This window comes from Myripristis murdjan, chromosome 14 (assembly GCF_902150065.1).
Source record: "Myripristis murdjan chromosome 14, fMyrMur1.1, whole genome shotgun sequence".
Classification (NCBI taxonomy): domain Eukaryota; kingdom Metazoa; phylum Chordata; class Actinopteri; order Holocentriformes; family Holocentridae; genus Myripristis; species Myripristis murdjan.
This window is the reverse complement of record NC_043993.1, coordinates 32,697,916-32,712,329: the sequence shown is the minus strand read 5'-3', so window position 1 is coordinate 32,712,329 and position 14,414 is coordinate 32,697,916. Positions and strand designations below refer to the sequence as shown.

Here is a 14,414-nt window from a genome sequence, read left to right as displayed (position 1 = left end):
GGCAGTGGTGTACTCTCAGGTATGGATTGGAAGCATGGCACAAACACATTGGATCCGCTTTAAGCCATTCATAAGTAGTCTAATTGTTGATTGTGTTGACTTTGTAGATGTGTTTTCTCATATAGGCTGTATGTGCATTCACATTGGAGGCAGCTGCTTCTCCCACTGAATCTCTAAATGCTGCAGAGCACTGGACTGAATGGACCCTCTTTCACCTTCATTCGTCTACCAAGATGCCTATGTGCAATGTGAGGCCTTCACTTCAGCTGTGGAAGTGTCCTCCTCTTGTTTCTGCAGCTTGTTTCTGGTGCTCTGCTTGTGGAGCTTCACCATCTCAGCACTGGAGCTCGGTGGTGGTGTGTTGACGAGGACAGGCCGTGCTGCGAGCTGCGCTGGGAGATGACGCACTTGATGCAAACGCAGAAATCAGAAAGGCAAATCAAGACAGGCGGGGAAAAGCAATGCTGACGTCAAGTGCTGCAGGAAACATCAGAAACACAGGTTGTGGACACATGAGCAACACAACAAGTGGTAAACATCTCGGTCCATTTTATTATTATAATTACCAACCAAAATGCATTTCAGTGCCTGCCAAGCTGAATTTACAGTGTGATACATTAGGAAAAGCAGTGGGAGCCATCATAATGCTTAACACTTGCACTTGTGGTGTATTCATGACTGGAAAGTAACAAAATACCAAAAATGAAATAACATAGCCTACAGCCCAAAGCCTTAACCCTATAAAGCCTGAACTATGAAAGAATTAGCAGAAAATTCCATTTTTTTTTAAACTGAACCCTTTATTTAGTCCTATAACAAAATGTTAAAAAAAAAAAAAAAAAAAAAAGTTATTACCCAATCTTTCTGTTGTATCATATATGACAGTACTTGAAGTGCCAATGGTATGGTCCAGAGTGAACAGGGGAAGTGTCCAAAGGTATACAACACTATTTTGGTCAAGTATTGATTAAACTGAAAACGGAAAACGTAATTGATAACGTGTATCATATATGATACAAATGGCTTTATAGGGTTAAATATTATTTTAGATAAGTGGCAGCATACGGAGCCATGTCACATACATTCTCACTGCTGAAAAAAACATGAGGGGTGCCACTCAAAACAGGAATTACATGATGCTGTACATATACATTATGTAACACACTGTAACTATACATTATAGTGTAGTAATTTAATTTGATATATTTGGTTATGGAACTTGCACTATTTTAATGACAATTAATTAAAATAAGAATTGATTTGCTGACATAATACATAATAACTTGATAATTATTGCAATTTGATTTTTTATTTGATTCTGTCAGAATATGTTTTTGCCTGGAATCTATTGTTATTGTCGTATTATTATAGTCTCTACTATTATTATAATGTAGCGTTAAGGCGAGGCGAGGCGGTTTCCATGCACGTTTCAAACAGAAAGCGAATGCAAAGCGCTTTACATAAAGGCATTTGATTAGGAGAAAATGGAAATGTTATGTAATGACTGCCCCTCTGGGTTCCTCCGTGGAAATGCAATACTATACCATCATCATCCTCACTGGCTGCTGGGTTAGCGCTCCGCCCTGCTCGATCCTTATTGGCCCTTCCCGGTCACATGACAGGCCATCGCCTCCAATCGAGAGGAAACCAGCGTCAAGTCAGCCGCAGGTAAAACTAGGACTGTTTCTGGTTTCAACTTTCAAAGTAAAGTAAAATCTGTTTAAAAGAAAAAAAAAAAAAAAAAAAAGAGTGTGACAACATGATACGGTTTCATCATGAGAATAAAATAAAACATCTTTGCACTGAGGAATCTTAAGTAAATGGAAAAAAATAACTTAATTTTTCCTTAAATGCATCTTTCACAACACAGGGGTAATATGTAATATGAGTATTATAAAATAGCCATTCAATACATAGCCCACCGTACAAAATGCAGTGTCACTAACTCCTCTACTGTATGAGAGCCATCTGACAACACACTGAGCTCATGAATTAGTGAATATGCTGAAAGTGATATAATAGGGGTGGGGAAAAAGCAAGTGTTTGTTTTAAATAGTCTCAGTAGACTTTTGCATTTGAAAGAATGTTTGTTGATTTCCTGTTGTTATCCCAAATCTCTGAATGAAAAAAAGACAAAATACAGAGAACATCGGAAATAGTATTTTTTTCCTCCCTGATGTAGAAAACAAATTGAATCGAAATTGTGGTCCAAAACCTACAATAGAAACCAAACTGTGGGATTATTTATTAAACCATTACACCACTTATATATATATAGACCCAAGGTCCATTTTATAAGGTCCACCTGCACACTCTAACACAATACCATACAAATACAAATGTTCTGCGATAAAATTTACTTTTCTGCTGCCTACAATGCTCAGCTTTTCTTTTTGTCACAGTAATAGAGGTGTTCATTCACTTCTGTGTTTGGCACTGAGCTCATAGTTAGTGCTGCTGTTGGACTGGACTGCATTTTACTGACAGCTATTTCCACTATTCTGTCCCCCCTCATGTAGTTAAATAGGGAGGACAAAAAATGAATGAAGTGGCCACCGAGTGGATAGATATATAGACATATAGTTTGAAGGCTGCATCGCCTTACTTCCGGTCTTGCTCTATCTGAATGCACCCAACTTGACTTGCTCATAGTTGACCTCCAGGACTATTCTGGCTCTGTATCAACAAGACATCACTTATGCACTGACATTACTGATTTTACTGTGCACACTTCAGGTGGCGACATGCGTGTTGGGTCACAGAGCGATTATTCTGTGTTCACGGTGCTCCCTCTGTGCTGACCCAGTGAGAAGCTCCCAGCCATGACAGCGTGGCGCAGGCTGCATGTGGGGGTGAGGGCGGCTTGTGGATTACTCCCCTCCAGACGAATGACACCACAACACCAGTGGCTTTGCAGGCACGGATGGCGAAGCCTGAGCACCGGCAGACCTCTCCAAAGCGACTTCTTCAAAGGTGGGCACCGGTGGTGGAAAACAGCTGAAACTCCACGAGCCGTTCAACGTAGAGAGCGAAAAGTTCCATTCAGAAACATGGAAATGTACTTTTGTCTTGCTTCTCGTCAAAAGCACATACATAGTGGAAGATATCTTGAGAGTTATTTTGAAATCATCAGAGCCACTGTTCATTTCGGCGTGAAAAACCTAATCTTAGCAGGAGTATTTACATATAGTTTACAGGTTTGATTCCACTGGTCGCTTCCGCATACCACTGTGTTTTGGTTGCAGAAGATTGCTGGAATAAGACGAGGGACAGTTATAAAATCTGTCTTTTGGTCAAAATAGCTACCGCCAAATGGATTACCATGTATGCCGAATTGAATAGGGGTTGCTAAAATATAGAACAAATGTTGAGTTTATTTCAAGAAGTATGTTTTTTTCCTGCTAGCAGCAAGATCACACTAAATTACCAGAATTTCGTATGAAGTCTGGTTGATGTTTGCCAGGAGCGACATAAATCATATGAGATTTCTGCTATATACTAGTCTAGTGAGCAGCGTCATTTGTTTATTACAGTGGCTGTAAGTGACTAGTGTCATTTGTTTATTACAGTGGCTGTAAGGGGTTTCATATGTTTTTATGTGAAGGTTAAGGGCCCTCAATACAAATACAACTGGTAAAGCTTTTGCCATCTGTTTGAAGTTATCTTGAAATATATATGGAGAGTGTGAAGCCTCTTGCCAGGATACTTTATGCTTTATCAGTGTCCTAAAACCAGGTCAGTGAAGTAACATTGCTTTTTAACTATTAAGCATGTGACTAGCACCCCTGAGAGGCCCTCTGAAGGATCCTTTGGGGTACCTGGGCCCCAGTGAGGGAGCAACAGTCTAATAGAAAGACCTATTGAAATTCCCATAGCATAATGCAATGAATAAGTGAACTCTGTGCTTGGTGCTTTTAGACCTGGAGTCCCAGCTGGAGGCCATGAGGAAAAAGGCAACGGATGCCCTGCCAGGGAGCAGCTGGAGCCCCCTGGAGCAGAACCCCAACCTTCCTCCAGAGAGGGCGGACATCGTGATCGTAGGAGGGGGTGTGGTGGGCTGGTCCATCGCCTACTGGCTGAAGAAGAAGGAGATGGTGCGAGGGGGGGTGCGAGTGGTCGTGGTGGAGCGGGACCCAACGGTGAGAGAGCCAAAAATGTGTCATTTCATTTGTCAGTTTGTTATAACCAGAGGCTTTCCGTCCTTTCAAAGCTGCGATAGCTTCTTTCACCCCAACTTTATTAATGCCCTTGTTTAAAAACCATTCCACCGTTAAGGTTTTGATGAGGTGATTGATTGTCTAACTGTGTCTTAAGCAAACAAATTTAATCAAAAAAAGGCTTAATTCAAAAAATAATCTTCCTTTTCATTCCTTGGAAACAAATATGTAAAGGTCCTTTCCCAAACATATAATACCTGTGAAATTTTAGAATTTAATCGACCTTGATTATCATAAATCTCTGTTGATATTTTGCTGTCTTTCTGGCTCAGGTTCATTAATCTGATCCCAAAACCGTTGTTTGTTTGGCAACTTGTGTGTCTTCCAAGCTTAGAATTTGCCCTTTTATTATACTGTTGTTTAAAGAATCTTAACCTTTTATCAGCCTGGTTTTGCTCCTGCTTAAATCTAACTCTACTCAAATTCCCTCTCGGTCTTGTTCCCTCGAAGCTTCAAATACGGACAATATATTCATTAAACATGTGTGAATCGACAAATATCCCCACACTTCTAGAGCCTCTTGGTGCATTGACATGTGTATTTTTTATTTTTTATTTTTTTCCGTACCATACATACCCCTCTCCATGAATAACTTCATCTCCAGTTCAGTGAGTTTCATTTAATGCTGTAGTTTTATATTTCACTTATTCCAAACTGGCAGAATGGACTTGTGTCCTGTGTGGCCCCTGTTGAAATTCATTACAGATTCCCAGAGGAAAAGCCTTTAATGATCTGCATGGAATTGTGAAATGGGGTTGTTGCATGAGTAAATAGACTTTTTTTTTTTTTTTCACAGCAGTCATTTTGACATCAATTAGCAGGGAAACACAGGTGTTACTAATGACGTTATTTAAAGTTGTGTTTCATTTAATTGAACCTCAGCCTTTCCAGTGAGCCAGCATGAACAACAGCAGGACCCTGGCTCTGTTTGACCCAAATGAAACACAACCTTAATTATTAATCAGTAACACCTGTGTTTACCCGCTCTTCATGTCAAAAAAGGTCTATGTTAACAGTAAAACAACAAACAAACAAAATGAGGCATTTGATTACAGTTCAGCTTACAATTGCAGCACCATAAGCTTTGAAACAGTAATATACAGTAGGACTTAATATTAAATATATTAAAATATTCTATGTTCTTATGAGAGTTTGCAAAATTACCAAAGAGTGTACTGAAACAAAAAAAGGAAGGAATATGAGAGTATACTAAAAGCATGAAATGTTTGCAGAGTAAAATAAGTGTGAATGATGATATACCAAGATGCACTGTATGACATATAGAACCAGTTAGAAGAATGTGAGTATATAAGGAAAAACATGTATTAACAGGTTATTAAACGCCAAAGGGAGTGTCTAGTTGCATGGCCATGCCTTAGTGTGATATATCACACAAGTCAGTAATAAAGAAGCCCTAATGAATAATACTTACTTATTTATAGTGGTGTAAACCTAATGCTAAACCTCAGACTGGTCATAAATTCGCACATTTGATCACCTTGGAATATAACCGTGTTTATTACATGGGTTTGTTGACTACTCAGTCTCTCTGATTAATTTAAATGGCGAAACCTTGTGCCAGAAAGACTTCCTTGGTCTTTGTAGGCAGCCTCATATTTGATGGAAGCTTGTCATCCAACCTTTTTAGGTCTTATTTTGCAGTAATGAGCTTCTCCCTGTACATTATCCCTTACATAAGTGGCATATAAGTGCCTCCTCCTGCATGTAATTGGTGTGTAATTCTCCGCAGTACTCCCGGGCCTCCACAGTGCTGTCTGCAGGGGGGATCCGGCAGCAGTTTTCCCTGCCTGAGAACATCCACCTCTCCCTGGCCTCTGCGGACTTCATGAGGAACATAAATGTAGGTCACTCGGAGCCGCAACTGTACTGCTTTTGCATCATGTGCTAACACTGTCATTGAGTGAACAGACCTGTAAACCAAGTAAATGCCACAGTATTCTGCTTGGGCCAAACAGCTTATGTCATCTTTACGTGTGAAGAGGAAGAAAAGCGTGTACATGCTAGCTGGTTATTAACCAATAGGAAAGCCAGAGGGGGGATACAAATGGTTTTGCAAAGCTGCTAATAGTTGAGACTGAATATCCTCACATTTCACTGTTTTCATGTTGAATATAGATGAGTAATTCCAACCGAGTGTTTAGCGTTCCTCCTAGAATGCCATTCTGGTCGGGGTTGAAGTGTCTGACACAGCTTTTGCACTATTGTGGGACATGAAAGCTCATGAAAACACAGGATAGTAATAATGCAAACAGTGATGTAATCCATGCACCATATCAGATATGAGTTGTGTATCAGAAATGGATGACACTTTTTAATTGAAGTTCAACAGCAGGCCCATATAATGGCCTAACCCTGGCTTGTCCACAAGATAAGAGGCTTGTTTGTCCTGTTCAGGGTTTATTATATATTAACAGAGAAAATTAATCACTGTGCAGCGTCAAAAGGTGCAAACCGCTCTGGTAGATGTTTTATAGATTTTCCAGACCGGGTACACAGTGATTATCCGAGGAGGTTTATGAGTTAAAGGTGATGAAGACATTATTATGTTTTCCCAGGAACATCTCGGCGTGTTGAATGAAGACCCAGTGGACCTGCAGTTCAACCACTCGGGATATCTCTTCCTGGCTAGTGAAAATGTGGCCCATATCATGGAGGAGAACTACAGCACCCAGAGGTGTTAGCTCTTGTAGATTTGCATGTAACTGCAGCTGTGTCCCAGGCCCATAGGAAACATGGGAATGTGGGAAATTCCAATTTCCTGTTAGGAAAACTTCCCTTTATGTTAGAATTCCCAGTAGGAAACCAGTATCAAAGTATTAGTTTGATCTGCAGCATTGTATGGTCTGGAATCTATTGATCACCTATGTAGTAAATGGTTAAACATGTGGGAAATGTAAAATTGCCCTTAGTTTCTAATGTTGTATGCCAACCAGCTCGCTATTGTTGCTGAATCTCATTACCATAACATCAGCTGTTGCATGGGGAACATTATTATGTTAGGCAAATTAAAATCTCATGCAAATCAATGTTTCTCCCTGGGTTTTTCCAAACTGGGCTACTGGAGTTTGGAGTTACAACCTGCCAGCATGTGTGCTGGAATACACAGGTATGAGAGCCATGCTACAGGTATGCTTGTTGTTTGATGAGTCTAGGTACGCTGGAGCCAAAGTATCGCTACTGTCACCCACACAACTGAAGGAGAAGTTTCCATGGATCAGCACGGACGGTGTGGCGCTCGCGTCTTATGGTGAGTGTATGTTGCTGAGAAGTCCTGTGTGGCTGTAACAGTGAACGTTGGTACTTGTTTTAGCATCACACCGCTCACAAATAGAGTTAGACCGATGTATCAGGCTGATATTAGAATCTTAGTGAAGTACAAACCTTGTGTGTGAAGGATGTTCCTCCATGACCACAGCTTATAAATTTTTTTAAAAAAATTTTCATGTCTGGCCAGAGAAATCATTCCATTGTGGTTTCAGAGGATTTTACTCAATCTGTAAAAACTGCAAGGAATCTGGCCTCACCCTTCCTTTAAAGGAATAGTTCACGCCAAAATCAGGCGCTGACTACTCACCACCACACCAACAGAAACTCCACTGAAGCTGGTAGAACCATGAAACACACACCAAGTTAACCCCCGTGGTTCAGTTTCAGGTTTCTGCACCGCTTGAATGGAGCCAGCCTTTTACAGATTACAAAAAAAAAGAAAAAAAAAAGAAAATGGTTATCAAATTATTCCAAAGAACATAACCCAGGGGTTGCAGACAAACAGAGGGGTCCAAAACTCCAATATTTACCTCAGTGTTCTATATTTCTTATTTTATCATCCATGTTCTTACTTCCTCTGCCTGTCTCTCCTAGGGTTGGAGAATGAGGGATGGTTTGATCCCTGGAGTCTGCTAAATGCCTTCAGAAGGAAAGCCATGTCTATGGGAGTCATTCAGTGCATCGGAGAAGTCACAGGTTCGTTATGGCCTCAAACATACAGAACCTCAGCAGTGAGGATCTCTCCTGTTCCAGAATGGTTTCCCAATTGAGAGCAACACAGCAGGTTTTTGGTAGATTGTGAAGTTTGTTAGCGTTGCCGTTAAAGACCCAATATGTGGAATCTTTACCTCAGTGTATCACTCTTAAATTAACAGCGTAGTAGAAAACTGAGCAATGTGAATTGGTTAATTCTCACTCACTCACTTTGAATTGATCTGTTTGTTTGCGCAGACATACAGTAAATGCACCGACAGGTACAGATACTGTGCCGTCTCACAGTGCCTTGCCAGGTGTGTTGCATCAGGTGTTGTAGTTGAAATTAGTACAGTCTTGGAGCCATTTTGACATAAAATAACAGAGGAAACACAAGTATAACTAATGACATTAATTAAGGATCACTTCTTTTTAAGTGCAGCAGAGTCTTTCCAGTGAGCCATCATGCAGAACACCAGGACCCTGGCTTTGATAGATTTGCATTACATGACACTGCTTCTATATACATATTTGTCTTACTCTCTTTGTGAGCACTTAGGTGATACACTACCGCTAATGGACTCAAGGGGCCACAAAGTCAACAATTATCAACACTGCAAAAACTCAAACTCTTACCAAGATTATTTGTCTTTTTTCAAGTCAAAAATGTCTTATTACTAGTCAAAATATCTCATTATACTTAAAATAAGACATGATCACCGCAGAAGTAACTTGTTTTTAGACAATTGTCTCTTGTTTCAAGTGAAAATTTGCTTGAAACAAGTGAAAATTTGCTTGTTTCATTGGCAAAATTTGTTTCTTGTTTCTAGCTAATTTTCACTTATTTCAAGTGAATTTTCACTTTTTCCACTGGCAAATTTTGCCAATGAAACAAGCAAATTTTCACTTGTTTCAAGTGAATTTTCATTTGAAACAAGTGAAAATTGTCTAAAAACAATTTACTTCTGAGGTCATCATGTCTTATTTTAAGTGTAATGAGATATTTTGACTAGTGATAAGACATTTTTGACTTGAAATAAGACAAATAATCTTGGTAAGATTTTGTGTTTTTGCAGTGAAGTTCTGCTGGCAGCAGCTTTAAGTGATTAGGACATACTGCAGACACCGGTACCACCCAGGGGTCCTTGGCACAACTGTTAAGCTTACAGTATAATGAGTTGTAGTAAGCCACTAGTATTACGTTGAAGGTGAGAAGGAGACTGTTTTGCATTAATTATTGAGATTAACACATTTTTTCCTCTTTTTTTACAAATTCATGAATATATGGGCCATATGTTAAAACACTTAAATATGTTTTTTGGATAATGCCAGAGGGCCTGCTGTCACTCAACATAGTGTATGCTGAAGTGTCAACAAACCACTGAGGGCAATGGATGACTTTGGTGGTGAAGCTGCCTTTTGTGTCGATTACGCCTGTGTGAGAGCAGAATGAGCTTACTGTGTGTCAGCCAGCTGTCGATTTGTCCTCCACAGGTTTTAAGTATACTACAAACATAATGACAACTGTCGATGGTGAGCAGGTGGATTTCAAGAGAATAAAACAAGTCAGGGTAAGTGTGACTGCATGTTCTGTAACTATGATGGATTGCTTATGTTTCTGACATTTGAAACATCACCTTATTCCCACAATAAATGTGATGCATCGATATTGTCAAACAGTTTGGTCCAGTTTCATTTAACAACAGTTTTGGAGAGGTTTGGTTGAAATGTTGGCAAACCCATCAGGATCCTTACAGCAGATATCAGAATTTACTTTGTATGAATGCAAAACATGCCATCCCCTTAAACACAATCCACACATTTTAATTTATTTTCTCCTATGTTTTTGGTTTTCAAACTAACCTTAAATTCAATCCCAGTGGACATTAAAAAGTCCTAAATATGATATTCTGAACCTTCTCTGAACTTGTGTAAATACCAGTGTACGTGTTATGTAGAGATACATTGTATCCATTTATATGACGTAAACAACACATTTTTCATGTTTTGTGTAAATGCTTGGATCACATGAGGTTTTATTAATTGGTTTATATGCCATTAAAGATTGGGAACCCATTTTTTATATTGACACACTTAAAATTCAAGGATGTGCATTGTGGTTTATAGGAGGGTCTCTGCCTTGTGTTGAGCAGGTTCAGATGCCCAACAGTCTGGAGTACCAGCCGGTGGAGTGTGCCATCGTGGTGAACGCAGCAGGAGCCCACTCTGGAAAACTGGCTGAGATGATGGGTATTGGCTTTGGTCCCAAAGACACCATAGCTGGAATCCCTTTACCAGTGGAGCCGCGGAAAAGGTAGGTGATTGAACCAAGGTGCATATTTCCCCCACATCTTTCAAATGTGGGAATGATGAGTTCAGTTCCTTTGAAAAGGCTGGCAGTGGTTGCATGCCTCTCACAGAGCATGGCAAATCATCATTCATGAGCTCCGGAGGAATCTTACTGTTGCTTACAGTTTTCTGGGGGGGAGAAACTGAACAGCTTATGCATCCTTAAAATACCTTCAAATCAGAAGTAAAGAAATTACCAAGTGATGGCTGATGGCTGTTGAATATTGCTATGCCATGACAAAATTTTGGAAAGTTTTCCTCAAGTGCTTTTTGATGCTTTTTGCAACTCTCCCAGTTGCAGCCATGCAGAAATTTGGAGATAGATGTGAAACATTGGTAGTGCAACATGTTACATGTGGTCATGGGTCACAGTTTTGTGTTGGACTTGTTTAGTCCTGTATAATCTGCTTTACTTTCTCTTGTCAGGACATGACCTTTTCAAAAGTATAATTCATAAACTCAAATTTTTGTCACTGCACATTTACTTGTGGATTACACTCAATCCTAAACGTAAGGGAACTGAGTTCTTAAAAGGACAAAAACAAACAAACAAAAAAAGCCATAAAATAATCCTAAACAGCGTAATCCAAGTGTTGTGAAGGTAAATCATTGCAGTTTGGGCCCAAATGCCCAAGTGCAATATTTACCTCAGTATCTCCTATATTTTCCTCCAACCCAGAAGGCGCACATACGTTGGCCTGAGTTTGGTTGTAGATCTAACATTGTAGATCAACATTGTAATTCAGTTGAAGAACGGAAAAAGTAACTTGCCTATGAAGGTCCAGAGTAGGCACCAGAGAACTTGAAAATTACAGAGGCGACATCAATATGATCTAACGATTCATCAGTTTGATATTGAACCAATGAGAATGTGCTATCAGGGAACTGCGACTGAACACTAATCAGCTCATAAAAAGGAAGTGCAGTGTACAAGAGATTCAAGAATAACAGACAAACCTGTTCCTAAGTCCCATGCCACCTGTTGTACAGCTGACTTCTCCCTCAACTATCTTCAGGTATATCTACGTGGTTCACTGTCCTGATGGTCCAGGTCTGGACACTCCCTTCCTGATCGACTACTCTGGAATTTACGTCAGAAGAGAAGGGTTAGGAGGAAACTACATCGCTGGCACATCACCAGAGGAGGTTTGCAGTAGCACTGTGGTTTCACTGTCTATTTTTTATACTAGGCATGAACAATATAATAGAAATTTAAGTGGTTTTTTTTCCTGCCCTCAGGAGGAAGAACCAGATACCACTAATATGGAGGTGGACCACCAGTTTTTTGAGGAAAAGGTTTGGCCCTACTTGGCCCATCGTGTTCCTGCTTTTGAGAAACTCAAGGTAGTGTGGGGATCCTTTATCTGGTGTAGGTGCTTAAGATATCGAGTTCTCTGTGTGTCTTTGGTAAATCATTCTAGAGATACGGTACTTCTCTTAACTTACTGACTCCCAACTCTACGGTTTGACTAATATGGGTTTTTGAAGACTTAAAGTGTACAGTGTATTTTATTCTTGTCAGGATGAAAAAGACTCTGAAACAGGATTCATACCCACCATAGAACTCTACACTGAAACACAGTAGTATAGTAGTAATATTAAAAAATATTTGTGCATGCCTGTGTGTAATCTGATCAAAATGTCCTATCAGAAACAATTTAAGTTAAAAGCTACCATCGACAGTGTAGTGTTGATCATTTCTACAATAAACAGGTAATCAAACTGCATCATATCCTTTATATCAAGTAGACGACACTGACTAGACTGTCACTGTTTCTTCAAGGCGATTACTTGGAGTTAATCTTTACTGAGTCTTAAACTATTGTGTCTATCCTCAACCTGAGTGAAATTCAGTTCTCTCTCTCTCTGACTCCTTGTGTCAGGTCACCAGTGCCTGGGCAGGCTTCTATGACTACAACACCTTTGACCAGAACGGCATCATAGGTATGCATCCTTTGGTCAACAACGTGTACTTCGCCACTGGCTTCAGCGGCCATGGCTTACAGCATTCACCAGCAGTGGGCCGAGCTGTAGCAGAGCTGATCCTGGACGGAAACTTCAAAACCTTGGACTTGAGTGCCTTTGGCTTCAGACGCATCATGGCCCAGGAGCCCATGCTTGAGAGGAACATTGTCTAGACAGAAAAACAGCCTCGATGTAAGCCATTCCCAATCAGCTCTGTGCAAGATGCTGTCAGATGAATGTGACTGGTCTTGTGCAGTGTGCAACGTCTCACAACTAGGGTACGATGGTGATATTTTTTGGACTGAATTTGGCTTTGAAGAGACCTTGTTGGAACTGAAGTTGATGCAGCTCACAATTTGTCATCTTCAAATCTGAAAATTTGAAAGCTGTCATTGTGTAATTGTTTCAGCACAAGGCTACTTTAGATTTTATTTAAATTTAAACCCTCTGTGAATTTGTATGCCAAATTTAAAGGTCTTAAAGGTCTTAAGTGATGTTTAAGATTCATGCACGTTCGCCAATAGGGAAGGCAACATTTTTGGACTGGGTCATTCATGACTTTTTGGCATGCCATTCTCTCCACACAAGAAAGAATAACATGTATCAGGGCTAGAAGAAGAGGTGGAATAACGGACGCAATAGAGATTGCTGTCCGAAGAAATATTTTGGACCGAGGTGGAGAGAGAAATTGCCTGGCCAGCTGGAGCGAAGGATATCATGGAAAGAAGAATGAAGGAGCGAGCCATGAACTTGGCCAGGGATTTTTTTGTTACAAACTCCTGTTAAAAATGTTTTTGCCTGCAATATTTCTGTTCCAGTCCAACTCACTCTTTCCATTTTGCAATACGGTTGCAGCGTTTTAATTTGAACTGAAATAATGGGTGTACATATATATATGTATGTACTTTGTATTTTTATATGATTTGTTGGAGTAATGCCAGAAGGATATTCCACACTCTTTGTACTTAATGTAACTTAGTTTGTAATGCGCTCCTCAATCCAGGTTACGGATATTTATGAATAATCAACAGTTGATTGATCAAGGTCATCAAATGTTGTAAATGAAGACTTTTGTAGAACTACAAACTTGAGTTGTATCATGACTGTGTGTGTATGTGTTTCTCTCTCAGGTCTTACTTTGGGGGGGAAAAGGTGCTGTATAAAAATTGAGCACCAGATGGCGCCCTTACTGTGTGGAGATTTTCACATCCATTACTGGCATGGAAAATTTCCCCATGTTGACAGATTAAAGGCACAATGAATGAGCAACATGTAATTTACTTCTGGGAAATGATGGGAGAAATCTAGATTAGAGCAAGACTTCAGAAATCATTATGAGTTTGAATAAACAGCAGACATATCATACCCCTAACCACTGTGCTCCTATGTGCAAGCCAGTGTCACAGCCCTGTCAACTGCAATTAATGTAATGCTCGTTTTGGATGGCACTCAATCTGAGGATTTGAAATTTGCATCAAGACAAGTATTTAAAATGGACACCGCCAATCAGTAGGTGATTTGAGGGAGGAGCAAAATGACCAACATGCATCCCCCTTGCTGACCTGCCATCACCCTTTGCATCCCCTAGTAGTAGAGAGAGAGCAGGGGCAGAGTGGTTGTTGAGTTGAATATGTTAGTCTAGTCTGCCTGATTCATTGATCCATTATCAGACTGAGGTTTATGGAAGTTATAATCTATGGCCCCGATCACGGCTCTGAAATATCACCAGCCTCACTGTGCTCTGTATTGATAAATCCATGATGCTGTCTGTGGTGCTGAGGCAGCAGATGCATTTGTAATTGCACTTTTTTCTCTAAGTCCCACCCTTCTGTCAGTTTCGTCTTGGATCTATAATATTCTCTAAACTATATACTATAAATACTCGATTTTATACTATATTGT

The 14,414-nt window shown here is 40.0% G+C and overlaps 1 protein-coding gene across 1 annotated transcript; it reads left to right on the top strand.

Moving 5' to 3' along the window:
* The first annotated feature begins 2,640 nt into the window (after window positions 1-2,640).
* foxred1 (FAD-dependent oxidoreductase domain containing 1) lies at window positions 2,641-13,598 on the top strand. The gene is made up of 11 exons (XM_030069406.1): window positions 2,641-2,973; window positions 3,919-4,139; window positions 5,968-6,078; window positions 6,794-6,912; window positions 7,391-7,485; window positions 8,100-8,201; window positions 9,693-9,769; window positions 10,352-10,512; window positions 11,564-11,693; window positions 11,787-11,891; window positions 12,431-13,598. The coding sequence occupies exons 1-11, from the start codon at window positions 2,823-2,825 to the stop codon at window positions 12,683-12,685; spliced, it is 1,527 nt and encodes a 508-aa protein (XP_029925266.1). The 5' UTR covers window positions 2,641-2,822; the 3' UTR covers window positions 12,686-13,598.
* The last annotated feature ends 816 nt before the right edge of the window (window positions 13,599-14,414 follow it).